The 26518-nt window shown below is 47.0% G+C and overlaps 1 protein-coding gene across 1 annotated transcript in view; it reads left to right on the top strand.

Annotated features, from left to right (window-relative positions):
* plxna4 (plexin A4) overlaps positions 1-26518 on the top strand; it is a 485825-nt gene that overhangs the window by 319469 nt on the left and 139838 nt on the right. Inside the window, 2 exon segments of the mRNA XM_055653389.1 lie at positions 5443-5566; positions 13657-13810. Coding sequence (XP_055509364.1) covers positions 5443-5566; positions 13657-13810 — 278 coding nt within the window.

Genomic DNA, 26518 nt, shown 5'->3' on the forward strand with positions numbered 1-26518 from the left:
ATCCACACACTGTGAATAGTCACCATTAAAGAAAGTCTTTTAATGGTTTGCAACACAGTTGGGTGCAGAATCCATTACTGAGTACATTAAGAATGATGCTCGTAATAAAGCTGTGATTTAATTCGTATGCTAATCTCTTTCCTATAACCAATGGCAAATTTAACTTGCATGCAAAAATAATGCAACTTGTACTGCATGACGGCGGTTTTGAAAGATGATCTAATGTTCTAACGATGCTTTTCTGTGGGAAAGGAGGGGATAAGATTTCTGAAAGGTGTTGATTTTGGAGAGCTCATTTATAGACGGTGATTATTAAATCCTGCACTTAATTCAGGAGGAGCATAACATCATAAGTGATAGGAGTAGAATTAGGCCATTCGGCCCATCAAGTCTACTCCGCCATTCATTCACGGCTGATTTATCTCACCCTCCTAACCCCATTCTCCTGCCTTCTCTCCATAACCCTTGACACCCATACTAATCAAGAATCTATCTATCTCTTAAAAATCTATCTATCGCCTTAAATATCCACTGACCTGGCCTTGAATTCCAAAGAATTCCACAGATTCACCACCCTCTGACTAAAGAAATTCCACACCATCCTGGCCACACACTCATCTCCCCGCTACTTTCAGCTAGAAGGTACAGGAGCCTGAAGACTGCAACAACCAGGTTCAGGAATAGCTACTTCCCCACAGCCATCAGGCTACTAAACCTGGCTCGGACAAAACTCTGATTATTAATAACCCATTATCTGTTGTTTGCACTTTATCAGTCTATTTATTCATGTGTGTATATATTTATATTGTAGTATATGGAGACACATCTGTTTTGTAGTAAATGCCTACTATGTTATGTGTGCTGAAGCAAAGCAAGAATTTCATTGTCCTATCAGGGGCACATGAACTCACTTGAACTTGAACTTGAACACCCTTTAATTATAAGACTATGATCTTGAGTCCTAGACTCGCCCACTAGTGGAAACATCCTCACCACATCCACTCTATCCATGCCTTTCATTATTTGTTACGTTTCAATGAGCCCCCCCCCTCATTCTTCTAAATTCCAGCGAATATAAGCCCAGTGCCTTCAAACTCTCAAAATAGGTTAATCCACGCATTCCTGCGTGAAACAGTAGAGAATGGGGAACTGACAAACACCAGGAGACATAGAAACATAGAAACATAGGTGCAGGAGTAGGCCATTCGGCCCTTCGATCCTGCACCGCCATTCGATATGATCATGGCTGATCATCCAACTCAGTATCCCATCCCTGCCTTCTCTCCATACCCCCTGATCCCTTTAGCCACAAGGGCCACATTTAACTCCCTCTTAAATATAGCCAATAAACTGGCCTCAACTACCTTCTATGGCAGAGAATTCCACAGATTCACCACTCTCTGTGTAAAAAATGATTTTCTCATCTGGGTCCTAAAAGACTTCCCTCATATCCATAAACTATGACCCCAAGTTCTGGACTTCCCCAACATCGGGAATAATCTTCCTGCATCTAGCCTGTCCAACCCCTTAAGAATTTTGTAAGTTTCTATAAGATCCCCCCTCAATTTTCTAAATTCTAGCGAGTACAAGCCGAGTCTATCCAGTCTTTCTTTATAAGACAGTCCTGCCATCCCAGGAATCAGTCTGGTGAACCTTCTCTGTTCTCCCTCTATGGCAATAATGTCTTTCCTCAGATTAGGAGACCAAAACTGTACGCAATACTCCAGGTGTGGTCTCACCAAGACCCTGTACAACTGCAGTAGAACCTCCCTACTCAAATCCTTTGGCTATGAATGCTAACATACCATGTGCTTTCTTGAGGTGAATGGATGTGTTGCTGGGTAAGGAGGAAGGCAGGAACAGACTGCCTCTCGCTTTCACCAGGTCAGATCCCCTCCTCCCAATTGTCTGATTTCTTCTCCTCTCAACCTGGTGGCACCTGGCCAGACGTTTGGCGAGGAATAGGTGACCCTGAAAATGTATTTCAGTTGGGCCTGATGTTGAGAATCTTCTGCGACATATGGTCAGGGCAGAACCCACAACAGCATCTCATATTTTGCTTGGGCAGCTTACAACCGTTACAGCTTTACAATAGATGGATTTGTGATTAGTACGGGGGTCAGGGGTTATGGGGAGAAGGCAGAAGAATAGGGTTTGGATGGAGCTATAGATCAGCCATAGAGAGATCAGCAGAGTCGACTTGATGGGCCAAATGGCCTAATTCTGCTCCTATCGCTTGTGACTTTATCAAGTTATAAACCTTGCAGTACGAATATTGATTTCTCTAATTTCCAAGTTATCCTTGCATTGCCTCTCTCTCCGCCCCACCCTCGCCCTAGACGTCCTGCTAGTTCCACTGTTTGCATCCATATGTCCCTTCGTTATCACCTCTTCCACAGCCAACAATGGACCATTGTGGGCTCCACCTTACCTTGGTTATCGGTGCTGGCTCGGAGTTGTCCTGAACCTTTCCATATCTCATCGCGCTTTACCCCGATTCTCAGTCTGAAGAAGGGTCTTGACCCGAAACGTCACCTATTCCTTTTCTCCGGAGATGCTGCCTGACCCGTTGAGTTACTCCAGCATTTTGTGTCCATCTTCGACGTAAACCAGCACCTGCAGTTCCTTCCCACACAATTGCCTTATCCACGACTAGCGGCCCTTGCTGAGTCAGTTGGAAGGAAGGGTGAGGAACTGTGTTACACTCCCTTGAAAGCCCTCGCTCCTCTCCAACAGGGTCTGGGCAAGCCAAGAGCTGTGGAAGGTTTCCAACTGAGCTGAAATGTATTACTTCACACACTTATCCTATTACCAAGTAGTCCCGCAGTTAGTGAAGCCTTAATAATGCATTGCTGGTCCACGCTCAGCCACTGGGAGAGTTGTTCATTCATTCACGTTGTCGTTTGGCCAGTTTCATTCGCTGACCCTCCTCACCGGCTCCATTCCCACACCTGACAGAATAAGTGCTTTAAAAGGAAAAGCGAGGGCAAGAAAGGTGCGTTCCTAGAGTCACAGAGATTAGTTTAGTTTAGAGATACAGTGTGGAAATAGGCCCACCATGTCCATCGACCAGCCTTTTTTCATTCTGTATCTTAGATTTGTTTAGTTTAGAGATAGAACATGGAAATAAGCTCTTCGGCCCACCGACCAGCGATCCCCGCACATCAACACTATCCCACACACACTTGGGACAATTTACACTCTTCTCCCCTGAAGAAGGGTCCCGACCCGAAACGTCGCCCATCCTTTTTCTCCAGAGACGCTGCCTGACCAAATTCTTTGTTTCTACGTATTATCAGATTTGATTAAATAGCATGCAAACAAAAGCTTTTCACTGCCCCTCGATGCTGGTGGCCATAATTAACCTGAATGTAAACACTGCCCATACCCCAGGATCTGAATGCGTGGGAAGGAACTGTAGATGTTGCCAAAAGAAAGGCACAACATTTTGAAAAGGGTCTTGACCCGGAACATGGAACAGGCTCTTGGGCCCACCGACCAGCGATCCCCGCACATCAACACTATCCCACACACATTAGGGACAATTTACACTTACACCAAGCCTACAAATCTGCAAGCCTTTGGAATGTGGGAGGAAACCGAAGATCTTTGAGAAAACCCATGTGGTGATGGGAGTGAACGCACAAAGTCTGTACAGACAGCACCCGTAGTCAGGATCGAACCTGCGTCACTAATCTAAATCTCCGACTCCAACCCACTCTTTCTGCCTTCCTCTATCTTTTCCTCCACTGTGCTTCTTGGAAGTCTATTTAACCAAACACTGGGTCCATTTCCTCACACGTGTCTTGAGATGACGTTTTGGTTGATGAAGCTCCTTTGAAGACCCTTGGCAGGGTTTACCACACTAAAGGCATCCTATTGCCGTTGTGTGCAAGAAGGTCTCATTCTTTGGCCCATTAATCTCCGAAACGGTGTTTCGTGTCAAGGTTCGGGGGTGGGTGGAGGGGAACAATTTGCCAGGATCGTGAATCCAGCCTCATTGTCCCCAAGGCCACAGGAAGTTGGTGGATGTAGCCCGGTCCATCACACAGACCAGACTCCCCACCATTGACTCCATCTACACCAGGCTGCCTCGGGACAGCAGCCAAAATAATCAAAGACCTTGCCAACCCCAATCATTCCTTTTCACTGTTTCCACTGGGTAGAAGATACAGAAGCTTGATGGCAAGTACCACCGTACCCAGGAACAGCTTCTTCCCCTAAGCCATCATAAGATCCTTCCGTAAGCTAGGGTACCTTCCGATTCAACTCTACCCCATTGTGGACATTGGACTTACATTACCATCTGGTTTGGGAATTGCTCTGCCAAGGACAAGAAGGCTCTGCAGAGAGTAGTGCGTTCGGCCGAGCGCACTATGGGAACTTCACTCACCCCCCTGCAGGAACTATACAACAGGAGGTGCAACTCCAGAGCAAATAAAATCATGGGAGACCCCTTCCACCCCTGCAACGGACTGTTCCAGCTGCTACGGTCAGGCAAACGTCTCCGTTGCCATGCGGTGAGAACGGAGAGGTTGAGAAGGAGTTTCTTCCCAGAGGCAATTCGGACTGTAAACGCCTATCTCACCAGGGACTAACTCTACTGAACGTTTTTTTCCTCCCATTATTTATTATGTAAAAGAATATGTATGTTATGATTGTGTTTATAATTTGTTTGGTTGTTTTGTTGTTTGTCTTTTGCACAAACGTCCGCGAGCATTGCCACTTTCATTTCACTGCACATCTCGTATGTGTATGTGACAAATAAACTTGAGTTGACTTGACTTGACTTGACTTGACTTGGTTTGATGGGACTATTGCACTACAATGCTGAGAACTATATTTTGCACTCTGTATATTCCCCTTTGCTCCACCTACTGTACCAGTTTGACGATTCTATTTATGTACAGTACGATATGATTTATAAACACAAGGTGCTGGAGCAACTCATTGGATCTTGCGGCATCTCTGGAGAAAAAGGATGGGTGATGTTTCGGGTCGGGACCCCTCTTCTCCCCTGAAGAAGGGTCCTGACCCGAAACGTCGCCCATCCTTTTTCTCCAGAGACGCTGCCTGACCAAATTCTTTGTTTCTACGTATTATCAGATTTGATTAAATAGCATGCAAACAAAAGCTTTTCACTGCCCCTCGATGCTGGTGGCCAGAATTAACCTGAATGTAAACACTGCCTGTACCCCAGGATCTGAATGCGTAGGAAGGGACTGTAGATGTTGCTTAAGAAAGGCACAACATTTTGAAAAGGGTCTCGACCCGGAACGTCACCCATTCCTTCACTCCAAGATGCTGCCTGTCCCGCGGAGTTACTCCAGCGTTCCGTGTCTATCCCCAGGGTCTGGAAGCCAGCTGAAGGTGCTCAGACATGGGTTGGTGTGGGCTCGGATGGTTTCCCTTTATCTCACGTCAGCCTCTTTTTCTTTTCAGGTGCACGAGGAAAGATATGTGCAAGCGCTCCACCGAGCTCCGAAGGTTCACCTCCGACATCAGGCAGTGCGTCCGCCTCAGCGTGAGGCCCAGCAACATCTCCGTCTCTCAGTATAACGTGGTGGTGAGTGTCCCCACCCTCCCCATGCCCAGCTCCCACACTCCACACGCTATCAATAACGGGCGCTCTCATGTTCTTTGTTTCCTGAAAAAAAATATGAAACATTGTTTGAAATCCGTTACAAAATGTACGGTGTGGGGGGTTATGGGGAGAAGGCGGCAGAATGGGGTTAAGGGGGAAAGGAGGGAGAGATAGATCAGCCATGATTGAATGGCGGAGTTGACTTGGTGGACCGAATGGCCTAATGCTGCTCCTATCACACGACCTTATGACTAACTGACCACTAGCTGTGATAGCGGAGTCAGGGGATATGGGGAGAAGGCAGGAATGGGGTACTGATTGGGGATGATCAGCCATGATCACATTGAATGGTGGTGCTGGATTGAAGGGCCGAATGGCCTCCTCCAGCATCTATTGTCTATTGTCTATGTCTTATGAACTGAATGAAGAAGGGGGGAAATTTGCTGCTGCTTTAAGCAAATAAATGGGCTCCCCACATTAGGAGGGACGTGCAGACTCACCAGTGCAAATGCTGCCTGGTTTAGGATAACATAGATACACTAACCTGTACAGATGCACTATTTGTAAACACAGCACACACACAAGGAGTATGGGTCCAAGTCCCTAGCTCGCTGAAAGTGGCAACCAACATAAGTAGGTAAAGTGGTAAAGAAGGCTTATAGTATGCTTGAAGATAGACACAAAGTGCTGGAGTAACTCAGCGGGCCAGGCAGCATCTCTGGAGAGAAGGAATGGGTGGCGTTTCGGGTCGAGACCTTCCTTCAGTCTCAACCCGAAACATCACCCATTCCTTCTCTCCAGAGATGCTGCCATTCCTGCTAAGTTACTCCAGCATTTTGTGCCTATCTTCGATTTAAACCTGCATCTGCAGTTCTTTCCTACACATACAGTATGCGTGCCTTTATTGATCAGGACTTTGAGTGTAAGAGTCAGGAAGCTACAGGACTTTGCTTAGGCTACATTTGGAGTATTCTGTGCAGTTCTAGTTACCCCATTACAGGAAGGATGTGGAAGGTTTGGGGCAGATGCAGAAGAGGTTTACCTGAGTGGTACTTGGATTAGGGAGGTGCTAGCTACAAGGAGAGGTTGGGCAAACTTGGATTGTTTTCTCTGGAGCATTGTATGTTGAGGATAGACCTCATGGAAGTTTCTACAATGATGGGAGGCATGGATAGGGTAGACAGTCAGATTCTTTCTCCCAGGATAGAAATGTCAAAGACCAGAGGGCATAGCTTTACGTTATTTAACGGAGGGAAAGATAGATCAGCCATGTTTGAATGGCGGAGTAGACTCAGTGGGCCAAGTGGCTAATTCTGCTACTATGACTTATGAATGATGAACTAGAAACTGGCTTCCCCCCATTGCCAATGGTACCTTTCTGGCACAGTTTGGCAGCGATTGGTTTCAGATGTGTGTCCTATGTATTTCTTCACCATTTGCAGTGATGTGGTTTTGTACCGATATTTAGTTTAGTTTATTTTAGAGATACAGTGCGGAAACAGGCCCTTTGGCCCACCAAGTCCGCACCGACCAGCGATCCCCGCACATTAAGTACCCCGTACTAGATTGTTAAGGGCTTGGACACGTTAAAGGCAGGAAACATATTCCCGATGTTGGGAGAGTCCAGAACCAGGGGCCACAGTTTAAGAATAAGGAGTAAGCCATTTAGAACGGAGATGAGGAAACACTTTTTCCCACAGAGAGTGGTGAGTCTGTGGAATTCTCTGCCTCAGAGGGCGGTGGAGGCAGGTTCTCTGGATGCTTTCAAGAGAGAGCTAGATAGGGCTCTTAAAATAGTGGAGTCAGGAAGAAGGCAGAAACGAGGTACTGATTGAGGATGATCAGCCATGATCACATTGAATGGCGGTGCTGGCCCGAAGGGCCGAATGGCCTACTCCTGCACCTATTGTCTATTGTCTATTAACACTATCCACACACACACACACACACACACACACACACACACACACACACACACACACACACACACACACACACATTCCTTTGTGTGTCACACACACACACACACACACACACACACACACACACACACACACACACACACACACACACACACACACACACACACACACACACACACACACACACACACACAACACACACACACACACGACAGTTTTTAATTTTTATACCAAGCTCAATGAACCTACAAACCTGTGCGTCTATCGAATGTCGGAGAAAACCCACGCAGGTCACGGGACGAAGGTACAAACTCCGTACAGACAGCGCCTGTAGTCGGGATCGAACTTGGGTCTCCGGCGCTGTCAGGGCTGTAAAGCAGCAAGTCTACCGCTGTGCTATGGTGCCACCCCATGTGGGGTCAGTGGAGAGAGAAGTAGAAACAGTAGCATTCCTTTGTGTGTCTGTGTGTCACTCACCACAGCTGATCCCCAGCCACAGGTAATTGCAGCAGGAAATGGGAAAAAAAGGCGACTGTATTATTTTAAAACATAGGTTATGAAATTACACCTTGCCAGCTTCCATTTGCTGATAAAAAAAGTGACAGGTTTTGTATTCCAACAGCAAATTATTTCTTAGTGCAGCCTGCCAGCAACACTCGCTCCGAAATGCAATTTGAGGCCTAGGACTAGAAGCCCCTCCAGCCTGCGGTGGAAATTATAAGTGACAGCCTATTATTTTCAGACCATAAATTCAAGTCTTATTTCCTTTAAAAAAAATCAGGGATAAAAGGTGTGTGTGCGCCAGGGGGGGTATATTGGGGGGGGGGGGGGGGGGGGGTATAAGGGGTGGGGGGGTGGGGGTATGGGGGGGGGGGGGGGGGGGGGGGGGGAAACAAATAAGAGAAAGCCTTTGCACCTGAGTGCAGGTCTTGAGAAAATGCACGGGATATCCGTTGGGGCGGGAAGACAGATGCGATGCCCAAAACCACTTGGAAATGGGCAACGATTCTTGTTTTGGAGGGGGGGAGGCGCTCCATGGAAGATGTGCAGCACAGTGGCGCAGCTGGTAAAGTCGCTGCCTTACAGCGCCAGAGACCCAGATTCAATCCTGACCTCGGGTGCTTCCCCATGTGGAGTTTGCACATTCCCCCTGTGACTGCGTGAGTTTTCTCCGGGTGCTCCGGTTTCCTCCCACATCCTAAAAGACGTGCAGGTTTGTAGGTTAATTGGCCCTATGGCAATTGCCCCATGTCGATCGAAAGTGGGATAACATGGATTTAGGTGTGATGCGGTGGTGCAGCGGTAGAGTTGCTGCCTCACAGCGCCAGAGACCCGAGTTCGATCCTGACTATGGGTGCTGTCTGTACGGAGTTTGTACGACTTCCTTGTGACCACGTGGGTTTTCTCCAGGTGCTCCGGTTTCCTCCCAAACTCCAAAGATGTACAGCTTTGTGGGCCGATATCTCGGTTTCTCGGCTGCCGAGGCAGATCGGTCCAGTACCGTTAGACTCCTGCTGGAGGCCGTGACCCCTATTGATCCGGCAAAACGGATAATCCTGAAGTCTCTGGAACCAAGGGTGCCGGAAAATCAGTGGTGTACCCGAGTTCATCATAGTGCAAATGACCAATGTCTGAAGAAGGGTCTCGACCCAAAACGTCACCCATTCCTTCTCTCCAGAGATGCTGCCTGTCCCGCTGAGTTACTCCAGCTTTTTGTGTCTATCTTCGGTTTAAACCCGCATCTACAATTGCTTCTTACATAATGTCATCCGCTAATCTCTTTCGCACATAGATAAGAAGCAAGTTAATTTGATCAGCAACAATGCAATACTTTGGCACTGTATTAAGTCCAATGAAGGGAATGAGAGCATTTGCATTTTGTCAAATTTTCCAAACAGTCCAGACGGGTGAGATAAATTTCTCCGTATCCATGTGTGATATGGTTTAGTTTAGTTTAGAGAAACAGCAGCGAAACAGGGCCTTCGGCCACTGAAACCGCACCGACCAGCGATCCCCGCACATTAACACTATCCTACACACAACAGGGACAATTTACATATTAACCAAGCCAATTTACCTACAAACCTGCACGTCTTTGGAGAGCAGAAGGAAAGCAAAGATCTCGGAGAAAACCCACGCAGGTCACGGGGAGAACGTACAAACTCCGTACAGACAGCATGGTTTCTTTTGTATGAAAGACATTTTGAGGTGTGTCGGATATGGTGTTCCAAGGGACATTTGTGGCCTTGCCTTCAGCTACCAAGGCCCTCAATGGTGGAAACCCCAGGCTAAATTTCTTCACCCCATTCCCTCTCTCAGTTCCTGTGTGATTCCTCTTTCCCGTCGCAAGTCCAGACAGTTAGACAGAAGTAACCAATAAACAGATCATCCTTTATTACAGACAGTAAACAGCGCTGTCTAATTCAATATTGTATCCAGGGCAAGCCACTCAATTGTGAAACCTTCCCTTACATTGATGTACTGCACAGCTCCCTTCTGATGCTCATAATATTTTCTTTGTCCAAGTTCACCTCCTTTCACGGCCTGGTGTTAAGCTTTGTGTGACAATCTTCTTATGGTGATCACCTTTCTCAGATATGCAGTATAAAGGAAAGTTGTTATTATTTAGACAGCTCAAATTGTTCCTAATGTTCTAGTTACTGTTGATCTGAGAGACAGATGGGGAGCGGAAGGGAATGCCCATTAAACTGGAGGCATTATTTGGGTCTGAGGGGTGGTGCAGCAGTAGAGTTGCGGCCTTACAGCGCTGGAGACCAGGGTTCGATCCCGACCACGGGTGCTGTCTATACGGAGTTTGTACATTCACCCTGTGACAGTGTAGGTTTTCTCCAGGTGCTCTGTTTTCCTCCCACACTCCAAAGGCGTCCGTGTTTGTTGGTTAAGTGGCTTCTGTAAATTGTGCAGGATAGAACCAGTGGTTGGGCGATCATCGGTCAAGGCAGTATCGGTGGGCCGAAGGGCCTGTTTCCTTGCTGTATCTCTAAAATAATTAAAACTAAAAGGTTAATCAACAGGTTGAATGAAAATCCATTCCTGTGCAAGTTTGTACTTTAATTGGCTTCTGTGAAATTGTTGGGATTAGGATAATGTCAGCACGGACTAGGTGGGCCGAAGGGCCTGTTTCCTCGAAGTATCTCTAAAGCCGAAACGTCTAAAGATGAGTAAAATAAGATTGATCACAAAGTGAGGCACTGGGAGAAATGAAGTCCAATCCATTCACACACATTATGTACAGTATGCCTGACAATAGACAATAGACAATAGATGCAGGAGTAGGCCATTCGACCCTTCGAGCCACCACCGTCATTCAATGTGATCACGGCTGATCATCCCCAATCAGTACCCCATTCCTGCCTTCTCCCCATATCCCCTGATTCCGCTATTTTTAAGAGCCCTATCTAGCTCTCTCTTGAAAGCATCCAGAGAACCGGCCTTCACCGCCCTGTGAGGCAGAGAATTCCACAGACTCACCACTCTCTGTGAGAAAAAGTGTTTCCTTGTCTCCATTCTAAATGGCTTACTCCTTATTCTTAAACTGTGGCCCCCTGGTTCTGGACTCCCCCAACATCGGGAAACATGTTTCCTGCCTCTAGCGTGTCCAAGCCTTTAACAGTCTTATATGTTTCAGCGATATGCCCTCTCATCCTTCTAAAAGCCAGAGTGTACAAGCCCAGCCGCTCCATTCTCTCAGCATATGACAGTCCCGCCATCCCTGGAATTAACCTAGTAAACCTACGCTGCACTCCCTCAATAGCAAGAATGTCCTTCCTCAAATTAAGGGGACCAAAACCGCTCACAATACTCCAGGTCTCGACCGGAAACGTCACTTATCCAGTGATAGGGGATGCCCGCAACACTGGAGGCAGCGTGAGCTTGGGCCTGAGGGGTAATGGTGAGCAGAGTGGGGGGACCACTTGCCCTGTGATCACCTTTCACGCTGCCATTTCCTGCCCAATTCAGCAGAGCCGCAAACTAACCCAGGACGGAGAAAGGAGGAACTCGGAGGAACACTTCAATATTAAGAAAAGGTCGACAAAAATGCTGGAGAAACTCAGCGGGTGCGGCAGCTTCTATGGAGCGAAGGAAATAGGCAACGTTTCAACCCGAAACGTTGCCTATTTCCTTCGCTCCATAGACGCTGAGTTTCTCCAGCATTTTTGTCTACCTTCAATTTTCCAGCATCTGCAGTTCCTTCTTGAACAAGTGAATCATGATTCAAGAAACAACTGAATCATAATCATGAGCTTTGGTTTTTCTGAGATGAAAGTTGGGGTTGCAGAATTCCACCCTGCTAGATATTCTCATAGGTTCGTGTGATAGGAGCAGAATTAGGCCATTTGGCCCATCAAGTCTACTCTACCATTCAATCGTGGCTGATCTACCTCTCCCTCCTAACCCCATTCTCCTGCCTTCTCCCCATAACCCCTGACACCCGTACCGATCAAGAATCTATCTATCTCTGCCGTAAAAATATATCATCCACCTACTCGGGTTAAAAGTGAGCTTGCTGCCTGCCTTGTCATGTGAAGGTCTGCAGTCTCCACTGTCACCAGAATTGCCGCATCTACGCCACAGATCTTTTTCCGCGCTGGAACTGTCTACATGAGGTGAGGCTGCCACTTTAAACCAGTGGCTTGAAGCTAAAGGCATTGCCATGGTTACACAGGAGCCTGCTGCCAGACTGAACAGAAGGAGCTTTTTGCTTTTGTCCTAGTATCAACAGGAGATGCTGAGACTCTGGCTGCTCTCAGCTCACTGTGCGCCCAGATTGAACTCATCTTTCCATCTTTCCCAGTCCAGTCGCCGTATAGATATCCTGGCTTGGTGCAAAGCACTTTTACCCTTGCACAAGTCCCACATGAGTTCATAAGTGATAGGAGCAGAATTGGGCCATTCGGCCCCTCAAGTCAGAGACAGCCCAGCTTGACACTGCGGGTGAGGTACTGCTGGAGTGTTGCACTGTCAGAGGTGCCAGCATTTGTTTGGAGACAATCAACTGTGATTCAGGTGATCGTAACATCTATGGTAATTCATTCCCATGTATGCCAATATAACATAGAGTCAGAGTGATACAGTGTGCAAACAGACCCTTCGGCCCAACTTGCCCATGCCAGCCAACATGTCCCAGCTACACTAGTCCCACCTGCCTGCATTTGGTCCATAATTTCTTCTCCTTACAGTCTTAAATGGCTGACCCCTTATCAGTCATGTCAGGATGTTGTGCCAGAATAGAGCAGCACAGGGAGGGAGTCCTGTGGGATATGGTCAGGTCCATCTCTCGGGCGGTACGGTGGCACAGCGGTAGAGCTGCTGCCTTATAGCGCTTGCAGCGCCAGAGACCCGGGTTTGATCCTGACTACGGGTGCTGTCTGTACGGAGTTTGCACGTTCTCCTCGTGACCTGCGTGGGTTTTCTCCGAGGACATCGGTTTCCTCCCCCACTCCAAAGACGTACAGGTTTGTCTGTTAATTGGCTTGCTATAAATGTAAATTGTCCCTAGTGTGTGTAGGATAGTGTTAGCGTGCGGGGATCGCTGGTCGGCGCGGACTCGGTGGGTCGAAGGGCCTGTTTCTGTGCCCCATCTCTAAACCAAACTTAACTAAACCTGTTGGAGTCCAGTCTACTGGGCAGTGTTTACTACAAAAAGTAATAACCACTGCCCAGTCCATCATCGGCTCTGACCTTCCTTCTATCGAGGAGATTTATCGCAGTCGAAGCCTCAAAAAGGCTGGCAGTATCATCAAAGACCCACACCATCCTGGCCACACACTCATCTCCCTGCTACCTTCAGGTAGAAGGTACAGGAGCCTGAAGACTGCAACAACCAGGTTCAGGAATAGCTACTTCCCCACAGCCATCAGGCTATTAAACCTGGCTCGGACAAAACTCTGATTATTAATAACCCATTATCTGTTATTTGCACTTTATCAGTTTATTTATTCATGTGTGTATATATTTATATTATGGTATATGGACACACTGATCTGTTTTGTAGTAAATGCCTACTATGTTCTGTGTGCTGAAGCAAAGCAAGAATTTCATTGTCCTATCAGGGACACATGACAATAAACTGACTTGAACTTGAACTGACCAGACCCCACCTCTGACATTGTGCCTTCCCTTCCACAGCTGGTGCTGGAGGCACACAACGTGCCTGAGCTCACCGCGGGGGTCAACTGCTCGTTTGAGGACTTTGCAGAGATGGACGGCCTGGTGATGGGGAATATCATCAAGTGCATCTCGCCGGCCAAGAGAGAGGTGCCTCGGATCCAAACGGACGAAGGTAAGGACGGGCAACAAAGAATTTCAGATGCTGGTTTACAAAAGAAAATTGCACAAGGTGCTGGAGTAACTCAACGAATGGGTCAGGTCCCATCTCTGGAGGGCATTTCAGCTCAGGCCTCTTCTTCAGACAGGTTGCTGGTTCGGACGAGGGGGTGGACGAATGTGAAAGAGGAGGGGGGTGGGGTGGCACAGCAGTAGGGGCTGCTGCCTCACAGCACCAGAGACTCGGTTCAATGATATGAACAATGTTTTAGCCCTGTCTCACTGTACAAGTTCATTCAAGAGTTCTCCCGAGTTTGCCCTGGTTCGAACTCGGAGATTTACGGTAATGGCCGCTCGTCGGTGCTCGGGGCTCTCGTGGACATTTTTCAACATGTTGAAAAAATCTTCCCGAGCTCACCGTGTTTCCCGAGTACCTGCCGTTAGCGTTACGAGCCGCTAAGCGACGAGAGCTCCGACGTACCTGCTACGTACATTCCACCTGCTTACAACGAGTTTGATTTTTTTTTTTAACTCGGGAGAGCTCTTGAATGAACTCGTACAGTGGGACAGGGCTTTAACTTTATTGTACAGTGAAATGCTCTGCTTTGCAAAACAACCTGGTCAAGTCATGTAGCAGACCTCACCATGGCAGTTCACAAGAGCCCAAAGAGAGTTTTTGATCCTGTCTGTGGAACTGTGGAAGAGACTGCAGATGTTGGAAACCTGAGCAAATAGCAAAGTGCTGGAGGAACTCGGTCATCATCTGTGGAGGAAACATGGAGAACATGTTCTCCAAAGATGCCTCCTGACTCGCTGAGTTACGACACCACTTTGTGTCTTTTTTCATAAGTACATAAGTACTAGGTACAGAATTAGGCCCATCAAGTCTACTCCACCATTCAATCATAACTGATCTATCTTTCCCTCTCAACCCCATTCCCCCTTTTTCCCTTTTAAACATTGCCTCTTTCTCCTTACATCTATGCTTTATAAGAGGAAGGGATAAAGAAGGGATTTTCTCTTTAAAAATAATGTTGCCGACATCTGGAGTCACGGTGGCGCAGCGGTAGAGTTGCTGCCTTACGGCGCCAGAGACCCGGGTTCGATCCTGACTGCGGACGCTGTCTATACGGGCTTTATACGTTCTCCCCGTGACTGCCTGGATTTTCTCCGAGATCTTCGTCCTCCTGCCACATTCCAAAGACGTACAGGGTTTGTAGGTTAATTGGCTTGGTATAAAAATGTAAATTGTCCACGATGTGTGTGTAGGACAGCGTTTATGTGCGGGGATCGCTGGGCGGTGCGGACTTGGTGGGCCGAAGGGCCTGTTTCCGCGCCGTCTCTCTGAACCAAACCAAAATCTGATCACTTGTATTTGATGCATGACCTTCCACCTGAGTTTCGCATGTCACCTTAGAAAGCCAACCTTACACTCCACCTCAATTGTCACTGTCAGGTAAACCTGCCCTCGCCAATCGAAGCCTCTTAACTCCCACTGACAGACTGTGATGATTTGAAAGGTTTGTTGAAAATATAGCTGTACACTGAAATTTCTTACAGGCAGATTGTACTTAAATTAATTGCACCCATTAAGGTAAGTGGAAAGGAAATTGCTACCTGGAGGTGCATTTCTTGTTTGAAGGGCTAGATGTTTGCTGGAGTACTTGTGTTTAACCTAACAGGAAAATCAATTGCTCCTGGAATTTAGGTTTGACAGTTCAGCTGACTCCAGCTCTGATCGATAAGGTGCAGACTGTACAATGGGATTATTTTTGTTGTGTGTATCTCTGTTGGATTTTCTCCCTGCGTTCCCGTAGCTCTGAGCGACGGTGCCTGAACTTTCATGGTGGGCGAGGGGAGCGGGTGGGGGTGGGGAGAAACCCGCCTCATGAATTTGAGGCCATTCGGTGGCCATTCCCCCAGCCATCAGGTTGATGGTGGCTTGCGCAAAATAGCTACTGCAAATGAAATCATCGTGGCCTTTTCAAACGTAAGGGTTAGCACCACACGCTACCAATCCCAGCTGTGGTGACATTGGTAGGACATTGTCTCCTTGTAGGACACTGATATTTGTATTCTTGATCTTAAACTATGTATTGTGCTTTTGTGAGTAATTTAGTGTACCTTGGCTTGCAATTTATTCTATGTAATGTCTTGTCTTTTATCTGGACCTTAGGTCTGTCATTAAAAAGTAAGAAGAAGAATATAGGAACCAACAATGTTGGTTTACCAAGAAAAGACACAAAGTGCTGGAGTAACTCAGCGGGTCAGGCAAAAACTTTGGAAGACATGGATAGGTGGTGTTTCACGTCAGATTCTTTGTGGTAGGGGGAGAAAGCTGGAAGAGAGCTGGGATAGAGGGTGCAAAGGCGGCACGGTGGCGCTGCGGTAGAGTTGCTGCCTTACAGCGCTAGAGAATCTGGTTCGATCCTGACGACGGGTGCCGTCTGTACAGAGTTTGTGCGTTTTCCCTGTGACCGCGTGGGCTTTCTCCGGGCACTCCGGCTTCCTCCCACACTCCAATGACGAACAGGTTTTGTAGCTTAATCGGCTTTTGTAAATTGTCCCCGGGGTGTCGGATGCCAAACTGGGAGAAGGTAGAACTAGTGCGCAGGTGATAGTTGCTTGGCGCGGACTCGGTGGGCTGAGCCACCAGTATCCACGCTGTATCTCTGAGCGCTAAAGAACAAAGCAGGGCGGGTGATAGGTAGATACAGGTGTCGGGGGTATGGTTAGCAGATGTTTGGACAAAGGCCGGAAGTGAAAAGGCAAAAGGCTGCAAGATTAGGAGAGGAGGCATGAAATGTGAAGCTGGAGGAGGGAATATAGTTGAGAGGGGAGTGGAGAAAGAGAAAGGAGGGGCAGGATTGCGCGAGGAATGTGCGTGCATTAGGTGAGGCACAGGAAGAGGGGGTAAAATGGGGGAGAGTTGGATGGTTTGTTATCTAAAAATGGAGAATTCAATGTTCGTATTTTCTATCAATGAGCTATTTTTCTCACTGTATTCAGTCACCGTTAACTGCTCCATTTTAAGCTTTTAAGAATTTACATTCAAAATCCTTTACATGCCTTGTGCATCTTAGTTTAGTTTAGTTTAGAGACACAGCGCGGAACCAGGCCCTTCAGCCCACCGAGTCCATCCCGACCAGCGATCCCCGCACACTAACACTACCCAACACACACCAGGGACAATTTAGATTTATTAACCTACAGCCAACTAACCTACAAACCGGTACGTCTTTGGAGTGTGGGAGGAAACCGAATATTTAGGGGAAAACCCATGCAGATCACGGGGAGGAACGTGCAAACTCCTTACGGGCTGCACCTGTGGTCAGGATCGAACCCTGGTCCCTGGTGCTGTAAAGCAGCAGCTCTACCGCTGCACCACAGTGCAGCTGATATTTATGTTGCGTTTGTTGTAAAAGAACAAACTTGCATAAAGACTGTTACCTCTTTCGGCCAAGTGTCAGCTGGTTGAGGGCTCTCTGGGAGATGACGTTGTTTGAAGAAGCTTCCTGATCTTCTTGTGCTCACGAAATCCAGCTCGAAATGTTGGAAACTCTTCAGAGGCTGAAAGTGATTGCAATTAGCAGGATCGCAGCATGACGAGGGAACTCACTCCCACGGACCCGGACGCTTCTTAGAGGCTGGGTGTGGCATTCAGTTTAGTTTTAGAGACACAGCGCGGAAGCAGTCCCCTTCAGCCCACCGTGTCCGCGCTGCCCAGCGATCGCGGCACGTTAACACTATCCTACACACACTGGGGACAATTTACCCTTATACCGAGCCAATTAACCTACAAATGTCTTCGGAGTGTGGGGGGATACCGAGGATCTCGGAGAAAACCTGTGTGGTCACGGGGAGAGCGTACAAACTCCATACAGACAGCACCCGTAGTCGGGATCGAACCCGGGTCTCTGGCGCTGCAAGGCAGCAACTCTACCGCTGCGCTACTGTGCCGACGTGATTAACATCAGTGTAACAGATTAGAACTTGGTGGAGGGAGTGGGTGAGAAAGTGGGTTGCCTACTTATCCACATATAGTATTTAAACATATCAGTCCGGATCAGTTCAGTTCTGTTTAGTTTACTGTCCCGTGTACCGAGGTACAGTGAAAAGCCTCTGTTGTGTGCTAACCAGTCAGCGGAAAGACAGATAAACTCACTTGACTTGACTTGACTTGACAAAGTTAATAACAAGATAAAGCCAGGATAGTCTGATCAAAGATAATCCAAGAGTCACCAATGAGGTAGAAAGTAGTTCAGCACGGCTCTCCAGTTGTGGCAGGATGGTTCATATTTGCAGAAGGTGCCTACAATAGACAGCACGTCTTGGCAATACAAAGTTTATTTCACTTTGCAAGGATGCTGCCAGATCTAGATTAGTACAGATTAGGTTCTTGATTAGGACGGGTGTCAGGGGTTATGGGAGAAGGCAGTTGAAGGGGGCTAGGAGGGAGAGATAGATCAGCCAGTGGAGTAGACTTGATGGGCCGAATGGATCCTCTGCTCCTACCCGCTTATGAGCTCATCACTTATCGGCTGAATGCTTTCTGCATTTTCTGTTCTTTGTTTCAGGTTTGCAGCATCTGCAGATGCTAGACTTGGGTGCGGGATTGAACTGTTGATTAGCATGTCATCACTCACAGGGGCTCTCTCGGTTCTCACTTGGACCAGTGAAGCAGAGAGTTACCCCGTCCCAACTATCTATTCTGTGCTTGCTTTGCTGAACTGCTGAAGCCAGATTCATTCAAACTGAAGCATTTTCTCAATGCCATTTACCAAGTCAGCACCTTGCATGGAAAAAATAATATTAATTTTCAGGCATATCTCTCTGTCAATATTTTAATTACATTTTAAATTATCTGACTGCTTCGATTCTCAGACTAGCTGATGTGTTCTGAATGCCAGCCAGGATTACATTAAAAATACAGAGGCACGCAAATAAATATTAAAGTAATTAAATAGGAAATGTGTGTAGCAGTGGTAGACATACTAAATAGGGAAATGTCATGGTGTCAATAAAATTGCATTTTCAACAAATTTATGATTAAATTAGATTTTTTAAAAAGCTGTCTAGCTTTTCATTGGAAAATCAATGTTGAATGATCTCTGGGTGAATTTGCTCAATTTGATCCAGGAATGTTTCAAGCTCCACGATTTTTCATTACTGCTGTGGCTTAGTGTTAACACTTGTTTGCTCCCGAGTCAGAAGGTTATGAGTTTGACTGCCACTTCAGCTACATCATGTTTAGGAGGGGTTTTGATGAGTTTGACATTAGAGAACATAGAACATAGAAACGTAGAAAATAGGTGCAGGAGTATACCATTCGGCCCTTCGAGCCAGCACCACCATTCAATATGATCATGCCTGATCATCCAGAGTCAGTCCCCTGTTCCTGCTTTCTCCCCATATCCCTTGATCACGTTAGCCCTAAGAGCTATCTCTAATGCCCCTGTCCCTGTCTTAAGGGGTTGGACAGGCTAGATGCAGGAAGATTGTTCCCGATGTTGGGGAAGTCCAGGACAAGGGGTCACAGCTTAAGGATAAGGGGGAAATCCTTTAAAACCGAGATGAGGAGAACTTTTTTCACACAGAGAGTGGTGAATCTCTGGAACTCTCTGCCACAGAGGGTAGTTGAGGCCAGTTCATTGGCTATATTTAAGAGGGAGTTAGATGTGGCCCTTGTGGCCAAGGGGATCAGGGGGTATGGAGAGAAGGCAGGTACGGGATACTGAGTTGGATGATCAGCCATGATCATATTGAATGGCGGTGCAGGCTCGAAGGGCCGAATGGCCTACTCCTGCACCTAATGTCTATGTTTCTATGTTTATGCCCCTGTCCCACTTAGGAAACTTGAACGGAAACCTCTGGAGACTTTGTGCCCACCCAAGGTTTCCGTGCGGTTCCCGGAGCTTTTTGTCAGTCTCCCTACCTGCTTCCACTACCTGCAACCTCCGGCAACCTCCTGCAACCGCCGGGGGTGGTGGGGGGGGGGGGGAGGGGGGTCAGAGTCCGATGGGGGTCACCCCTCAAACAAGGGAAGAGATATTACCCCAGCCGGGACTGACATGAGCGGCAATGATGGTTTTTTAAAGATAGATCCGAACATTACTGACTATGACACTATTGCATGTGTAGAATTCAATATATATTGAATATTGAGATTGTTCCATTTATATTGCATAATTAACATTTGTATTAAGAGATTGGACACAGCTTTTGTTTTGTTTATCTTTTTATTTCTGAATAATTTTTAAAATAAGAAATTAAAAAGCAGGGTTGTGGCTGGGAGGTTGATGCACACCTCACAATATAACCAAGATACAAGACAGCGGGTGGCGCAGCGGTAGAGTTGCTGCCTTACAGCGCTTGCAGCACTGGAGACCCGGGTTCGATCCCGACCACGGGTGCTGTCTGTACCTAGTTTGTACGTTCTCCCCATGAGCTGCGTGTGTTTTCTTTAGTTTCCTCCCACACTCCAAAGACGTACAGGTTTGCAGGCTAATTGGCTTGGTATAAGTGTAAATTGTCCCTCGTGTGTGTAGGGTAGCGTTAGTGTGCGGGGATCGCTGGTCGGTGCGGTCTCGGTGTTTCCGCACTGTATCTCTAAAATAAACTAGAGACTGCAGATGCGGGAATCTTGAGCTAAAAAACAAAGTGCTGGTGAAATTCAATGGGTCAGGCAGCATCTGCGGAGGCCAGGCAGGATCGGTCGAGAGGGAAAGCCGAATGTTTGCCAGGGCACTCTCTGGTGTTTAGTTTCGAGGGCAGAGAGTGTGGTAAATTGCCATGCAATATATCACAGTTATTGCAGTGTAAATGTTACAAGAGTTCAACACTCTCCCTGGCTGTTGTGCACTTTTTAACCGAAGTAATTGTAAGCAAAGTATAGAATCCTAAAGCTCTAGTCAGTAACAGTAAAAACCCATAAAACATAAATCATTAATACCCATCGGATGCACTGATATTTTGAAGAGAAGGACGTATGCAGTCTCACAGTAATATGGTTCGCACTTAATTGCCTCTGGAACTAACAACAGACTAATGGCCCTGTCCCACGGTACGAGTTCATTCCAAGAGTTCTCCCGAGTTTGCCCTGATTCGGACTCGGAGATTTACGGTAATGGCCGCTCGTTGGTACTCGGGGCTCTCGTGGACATTTTTCAACATGTTGAAACATCTTCATGAGTCTTCCCGTGCTTACCTGCCGTTAGCGAGTCTTCCCGAGTACCTGCCGTTAGCGTAACGAGCCGCTAAGAGACGTCCCCGAGCTCTGACTTACCCGCTACGTTCATTCTCCGTGCTTACCACGAGTTTGTTTGTTTTTTAAACTCGGGAGAGCTCTTGGAATTAACTTGTACCGTGGGACAGGGGCATTAGTTTTGGGCTCATAAAGCATGCCTCAGACTTAAGCACATATGACAATTATCCACTCTTGTCTCTCGACACTCATTTACACCTCACGCTGCCTTGGCAAGGCCAGCAGGACAAAGGACAAGTCGCACCCCAGCCACTCCCTCTTCTCCCCTCTCCCATCGGGCAAAAGGTACTGAGTAGAAGTGTGAAAACGCACACCTCCAGATTCAGGGACAGTTTCTTCCCAGCTGTTATCAGGCAACTGAATCATCCTACCACAACATGAGAGCAGTCCTGAACTACTATCTACCTCATTGATGACCCTCAGACTATCCTTGAGCGGACTTTGCTGGCTTTACCTTGCACTAAACGATATTCCCTTATCATGTATCTGTACACTGTAAATGGCTCGATTGTAATCACGTGTTGTCTTTCTGCTGACTGGTTAGCACGCAACACGGCTGTAGTCTCTGTGGCATTTCACATTCTCTCTGTGATCATGTGGATGCTCTCAGATTGTTCCAGATTCCTCTCTTGTCTCAAGGACGTGCGGGTTTGTAGGTTTGTTGCCCTCTGTAAATTCTCTTTAGTGCGTAGGGTGTGAATACAAAAGTGGGATAACATGGGGCCGGTCTGAACGGGTGATTGATGGTCGGCATGGATCTAGTGAGCCAAAGGCCTACTTCCATGTTGCTTTCATGTAGAGTCTATTTTTAATTTTTAGTTTAGAGATACAGCACAGAAACAGGCCCTTTGGCCCACCGAGTCCGTGCCGACCAGCGATCCCCACACTCTTAAATTATCCTGCACATACTAGGGACAATTTACAATCTTACTGAAGCCAATTAACCTGCAAACCTGTACGTCTTTGGAGTGTGGGAGGAAACTGGAGCACCTGAAAAAAACCCATGCTGTCACGGGGGCGGTCGGGAGGCAAGAACTGAGGGGGAAAGGTCACTAGCTCCATATGGACGGCACCCATAGTCAGGATTGAACCCGGATCTCAGGCGCTGTGAGGCAGCAACTCTACCTCAGAGGGCGATTGAGGCAGGTTCTCTGGATGCTTTCAAGAGAGAGCTAGATAGGGCTCTTAAAAATAGCAGTCAGGGGATATGGAGAGAAGGCAGGAACAGGGTACTGATTGGGGATGATCAGCCATGATCACATTGAATAGCGGTGCTGGCTCGAAGGGCCGAATGGCCTACCCCTGCACCTATTGTCTATTGTCTACCACTGCGCCACTGTGATCCATGGCTCTGTCGAAGTTGGAGATATAAAAAGAGGCACAAAGTGATGGAGTAACTCAACGCATCAGGTAGCATCTCTGGAGGACATGGGTAGGTGATAGATTAGGTCAGGTGCCTCTAGAGGGAACTGGCAATGGCAACCTGTGGAATAAATAGAGCCTTTAACCAAAATGTTCAACCCCAGCTGCAGCGATGAGGTTAACTCTCTTTCCCAGCCAATACATTCAGTACAATTCACTGTGGAAATCCAATTGCATGGTTCATCTCTCCTGCATAATGCCAGCAAATGACACAATCCATGCAGTAAGGGACGATAATTACATAGTCAATGAGGAAAGAGAACGTAATTAGATAATCAATGAGTCAGGAGGAAAGACACAATAGCAAGGTACGACAAAGTCCGCCGGTGACTTAAGTCATCAATTAGGAATCATTATCGATAGATTAGGTCGAAGCAGTTTCTTTTCATGAGGCAAAGGTGCAGCCTGAATCAATGTTTAAACACCATACAGAACTTCAGGACATCCAAGTCCACGGAGTCAACTTGTGCGGGAGCCTTCTAGAAATTAGAGAAACTCAGCGGGTGCGGCAGCATCTATGGAGCGAAGGAAATAGGCAACGTTTTGGGGCGAAACCCTTCTTCAGACCGTGTCCTTCAAAGTAGGCATACCTTGAGGAGATATCGCAGTGGAGTAGATAAAATGTTCAAGAAGGAACTGCAGATGCTGGAAAATCGAAGGTAGACTGAAGAAGGGTTTCGGCCAGAAACGTTGCCTATTTCCTTGGCTCCATAAATGCTGTCGCACCCGCTGAGTTTCTCCAGCATTTTTGTCTACCTTCGATTTTCCAGCATCTGCAGTTCCTTCTTGAGCCTTCTAGAAATTATTCTGTACCTTCAGTATCCCAAAGCATAACACGAGTGCCTAGCAAAGCAAGATTCAATGCTGAGCTACAGGTAGCTGAACCCTGGGGGCAAAATGAACCCCCCTGTGGACCTGCCTAAAACAGGGCATTTGCTGAGTGATGGAACAGCTTCTGGTCCCAGCCATGTAGCAGGGTCCCATCCCAAAATGTAATCTATCCTTGTTCTCCAGAGATGCTGCCTGACCCATTGAGTTACTCTAGCACTTGGTGAGCAACTTTTTTTCGGATGGTTTAAAAGCGAGGAAGTTAGATGAGCAACTGGGAGTGTCGAGAGGCAAGGGCATTTAATTGTCATATGTAGATTAGATTAGATACTTTTATTGTTACATGTGACAAGCCACAGTGAGATACTTTGTTTTAAATAACAAGGCATACAAAGTGTCGCCACCTACCAGGTGACAACAATGTTACAAAGTGCCCCCCTTTTTTTTGCCCCAATGTCCCCCCTTTCCCTTCCCCATCAGTTCTCGACCCCTCCCTCCTCCCCCCCCCCGAGAACAGAACAATGAAAATCTGACTTGTAGCAACAAAACAAGTCTGTCAGTCTGAAGAAGGGTCTCGACCCGAAACATCGCTCCATAGATGCTGCCTCACCCGCTGAGTTTCTCCAGCATTTTTATCTACCTTCGATTTTTCCAGCATCTGCAGTTCCTTCTTGAGCAGGTTTGTCAGTGCAGTATTCATAACACAATGTACAACTGAGATTTTAATAATTTGAAGAAATATATTCAATGAATGCAATGATTCCATGATGGTTTATTGCCACAGGTGCCTAGGTACAGTCAAATGCTTTGCTGTGCCTACAAACCCAGTAAAACCAAACAGCAGGCCATCTTCTTCTTCTTTTCGAGTCCATCTTATTACAAATGTTGACCTCGCTGTCATCGTCCGTCCTGAAAAGGACGCAAGCTTCCGGTGACAATCAGTGGGAGCCATCGCTTGTTGCGCTAGATGATGGTGGTAGCAGATTTAGCTCAGGATACTTCCAGTTTCCAGCCCCACGACATGGACACTTCTGCTACGGGGCCAATAGCAGACCATACCAAGACCATCGTTCTCCGAATAGTCCCATCTTCTGCTCGCCACGGCGGCGATCCAGGCTTACTGGGTTAGTGCAAAATAAAAGGCCAAGGTCCTTAGTGCAACCAAAACCAAGACATCGCTGTTATTGACAATAGACAGTAGGTGCAGGAGGAGGCCATTCGGCCCTTCGAGCCAGCACCGCCATTCAATGTGATCATGGCTGATCATCCCCAATCAGTACCCCGTTCCTGCCTTCTCCCCATATCCCCTGACTCCACAATCTTTAAGAGCCCTATCTCGCTCTCTCTTGAAAGTATCCAGAGAACCGGCCTCGACCGCCCTCTGAGGCAGAGAATTCCACAGACTCACAACTCTCTGTGTGAAAGAGTGTTTCCTCGTCTCCGTTCTAAATGGCTTACCCCTTATTCTTAAACTGTGGCCCCTGGTTCTGGACTTCCCCAACATCAGGAACATGTTTCCTGCCTCTAGCGTGTCTAAACCCTTAACAATCTTATATGTTTCAATAAGATCCACTCTCATCCTTCTAAACTCCAGAGTGTACAAGCCCAGCTGCTCCATTCTCTCAGCATATGACAGTCCCGCCATCCCGGGAATTAACCTTGTAAACCTATGCTGCACTCCCGCAATAGCAAGAATGTCCTTCCTCAAATTGGTATGCCTTCAAATGATGATATCAAATGATAATGGCCGTTGAACTGGATCAGAATGTAGGCTGGAGATGTTACAGCGATACTATGCGGCTATGGTGGAGGGAAGGATTGGACGGGCATCTCAGGGCGGCATGGTGGCGCAGCGGTAGAGTTGCTGCCTTACAGCGCCAGAGACCCGGGTTCAATCCTGACCACAGAGTTTGCACGTTCTCCCCGTGACTGCGTGCGTTTTCTCCAGGTGCTCCTGTTTCTTCCAACACTCCAAAGGCGTACAGGTTTGTAAGTTAATTTGCCTGGTAAAATTGTAAATAAAAATGTCCCTGGTGTGTGTAGGATACCGTTAGTGTGTGGGGATCGCTGGGCAGTGCAAACTTGGTGAGCCGAAGGGGCTATTTCCACAATGTATCGCTGAACAAAACAAAATGAAATGAAGTGCCACTCAGTTGCGAGATGTTCACAAAACAATCGATAGGCAGGCAATTGACGCGAAACACGAACTATCTCTCTCCACGTAGATACTGCTTGACCTGTTGAGTATTTCCAGGGATATTTTTCTCAAGGAACAAATGCAGGAAGGCAGGCCATTTTATCCAATTACTTCTGCATCAGAAGCAGTCATTTGCTTTATCCGATGGGTTTTAATTGCCCTCTGTTCAAATAAATCAGATGATAAGTCACAGATGCCGGCTTACAGCTTTCCTATGCGTGGAGTCACATAGGAGGTGACGATTAATGATTATTCAATTGCCAATTACATCTGCAATATTTACAGATCATTTCATTAATTAATATCCAATGGCAAATTTTGATAGTTTCAAACACCGATTTGATTACAGAAATTTCAGTTGGATACTGTGCAATTAATTATTCATGGTTACTCTCCAAAGAATGGATGACTATTGCTGTACCGTAGACAAGCGTTACATTATTTAAATGCTCCTTGCAAGCATCTCTCTAAGACAGCAATAAATACAGCTTATTATGAGAAGATGATTATGAAAAAAAATTGGATTGTGAAATATTCATTAAAAGTAATTCCTTTTAAGGATCTAAGTGGAAAGCGATGATAGACACAAAATGCTGGAGCAACTCAGCGGGACGGGCAGCATCTGTGGATAGAAGGAATGAGTGACGTTTCGGGTCGAGACCCTTCTTCAGACTGAGAGTCAGGGGAGAGGGATTTGAGAGATATGAATATCTGCCAACATTTGAATATGAAAAACCTTACTCTGAGTAAGCGGGTTGACGGAGTGCAAGCAGCGAAGGCATTACGGGTGGGGTCCAGGGGCCCGCCTTAGCTCCTGGATTTTAATGTTTTTTAGTAGTTTGCCAATATCGCGATATATTCACAGCTGCCAAATTTTGTCGGAGCATTTCCATATTCTAGTACCTGAAAATCAGTATTTTGCTGAGGAAATCAGTATTTTTAAGCGGTGCCATTTTGCTAATTTTTTTTTAGTGTTTTAAGTGCGGTCATACCCATGTAAGAGTACAAGAATG

The sequence above is a fragment of the Leucoraja erinacea genome, chromosome 22 (assembly GCF_028641065.1).
Source record: "Leucoraja erinacea ecotype New England chromosome 22, Leri_hhj_1, whole genome shotgun sequence".
NCBI lineage: Eukaryota > Metazoa > Chordata > Chondrichthyes > Rajiformes > Rajidae > Leucoraja > Leucoraja erinaceus.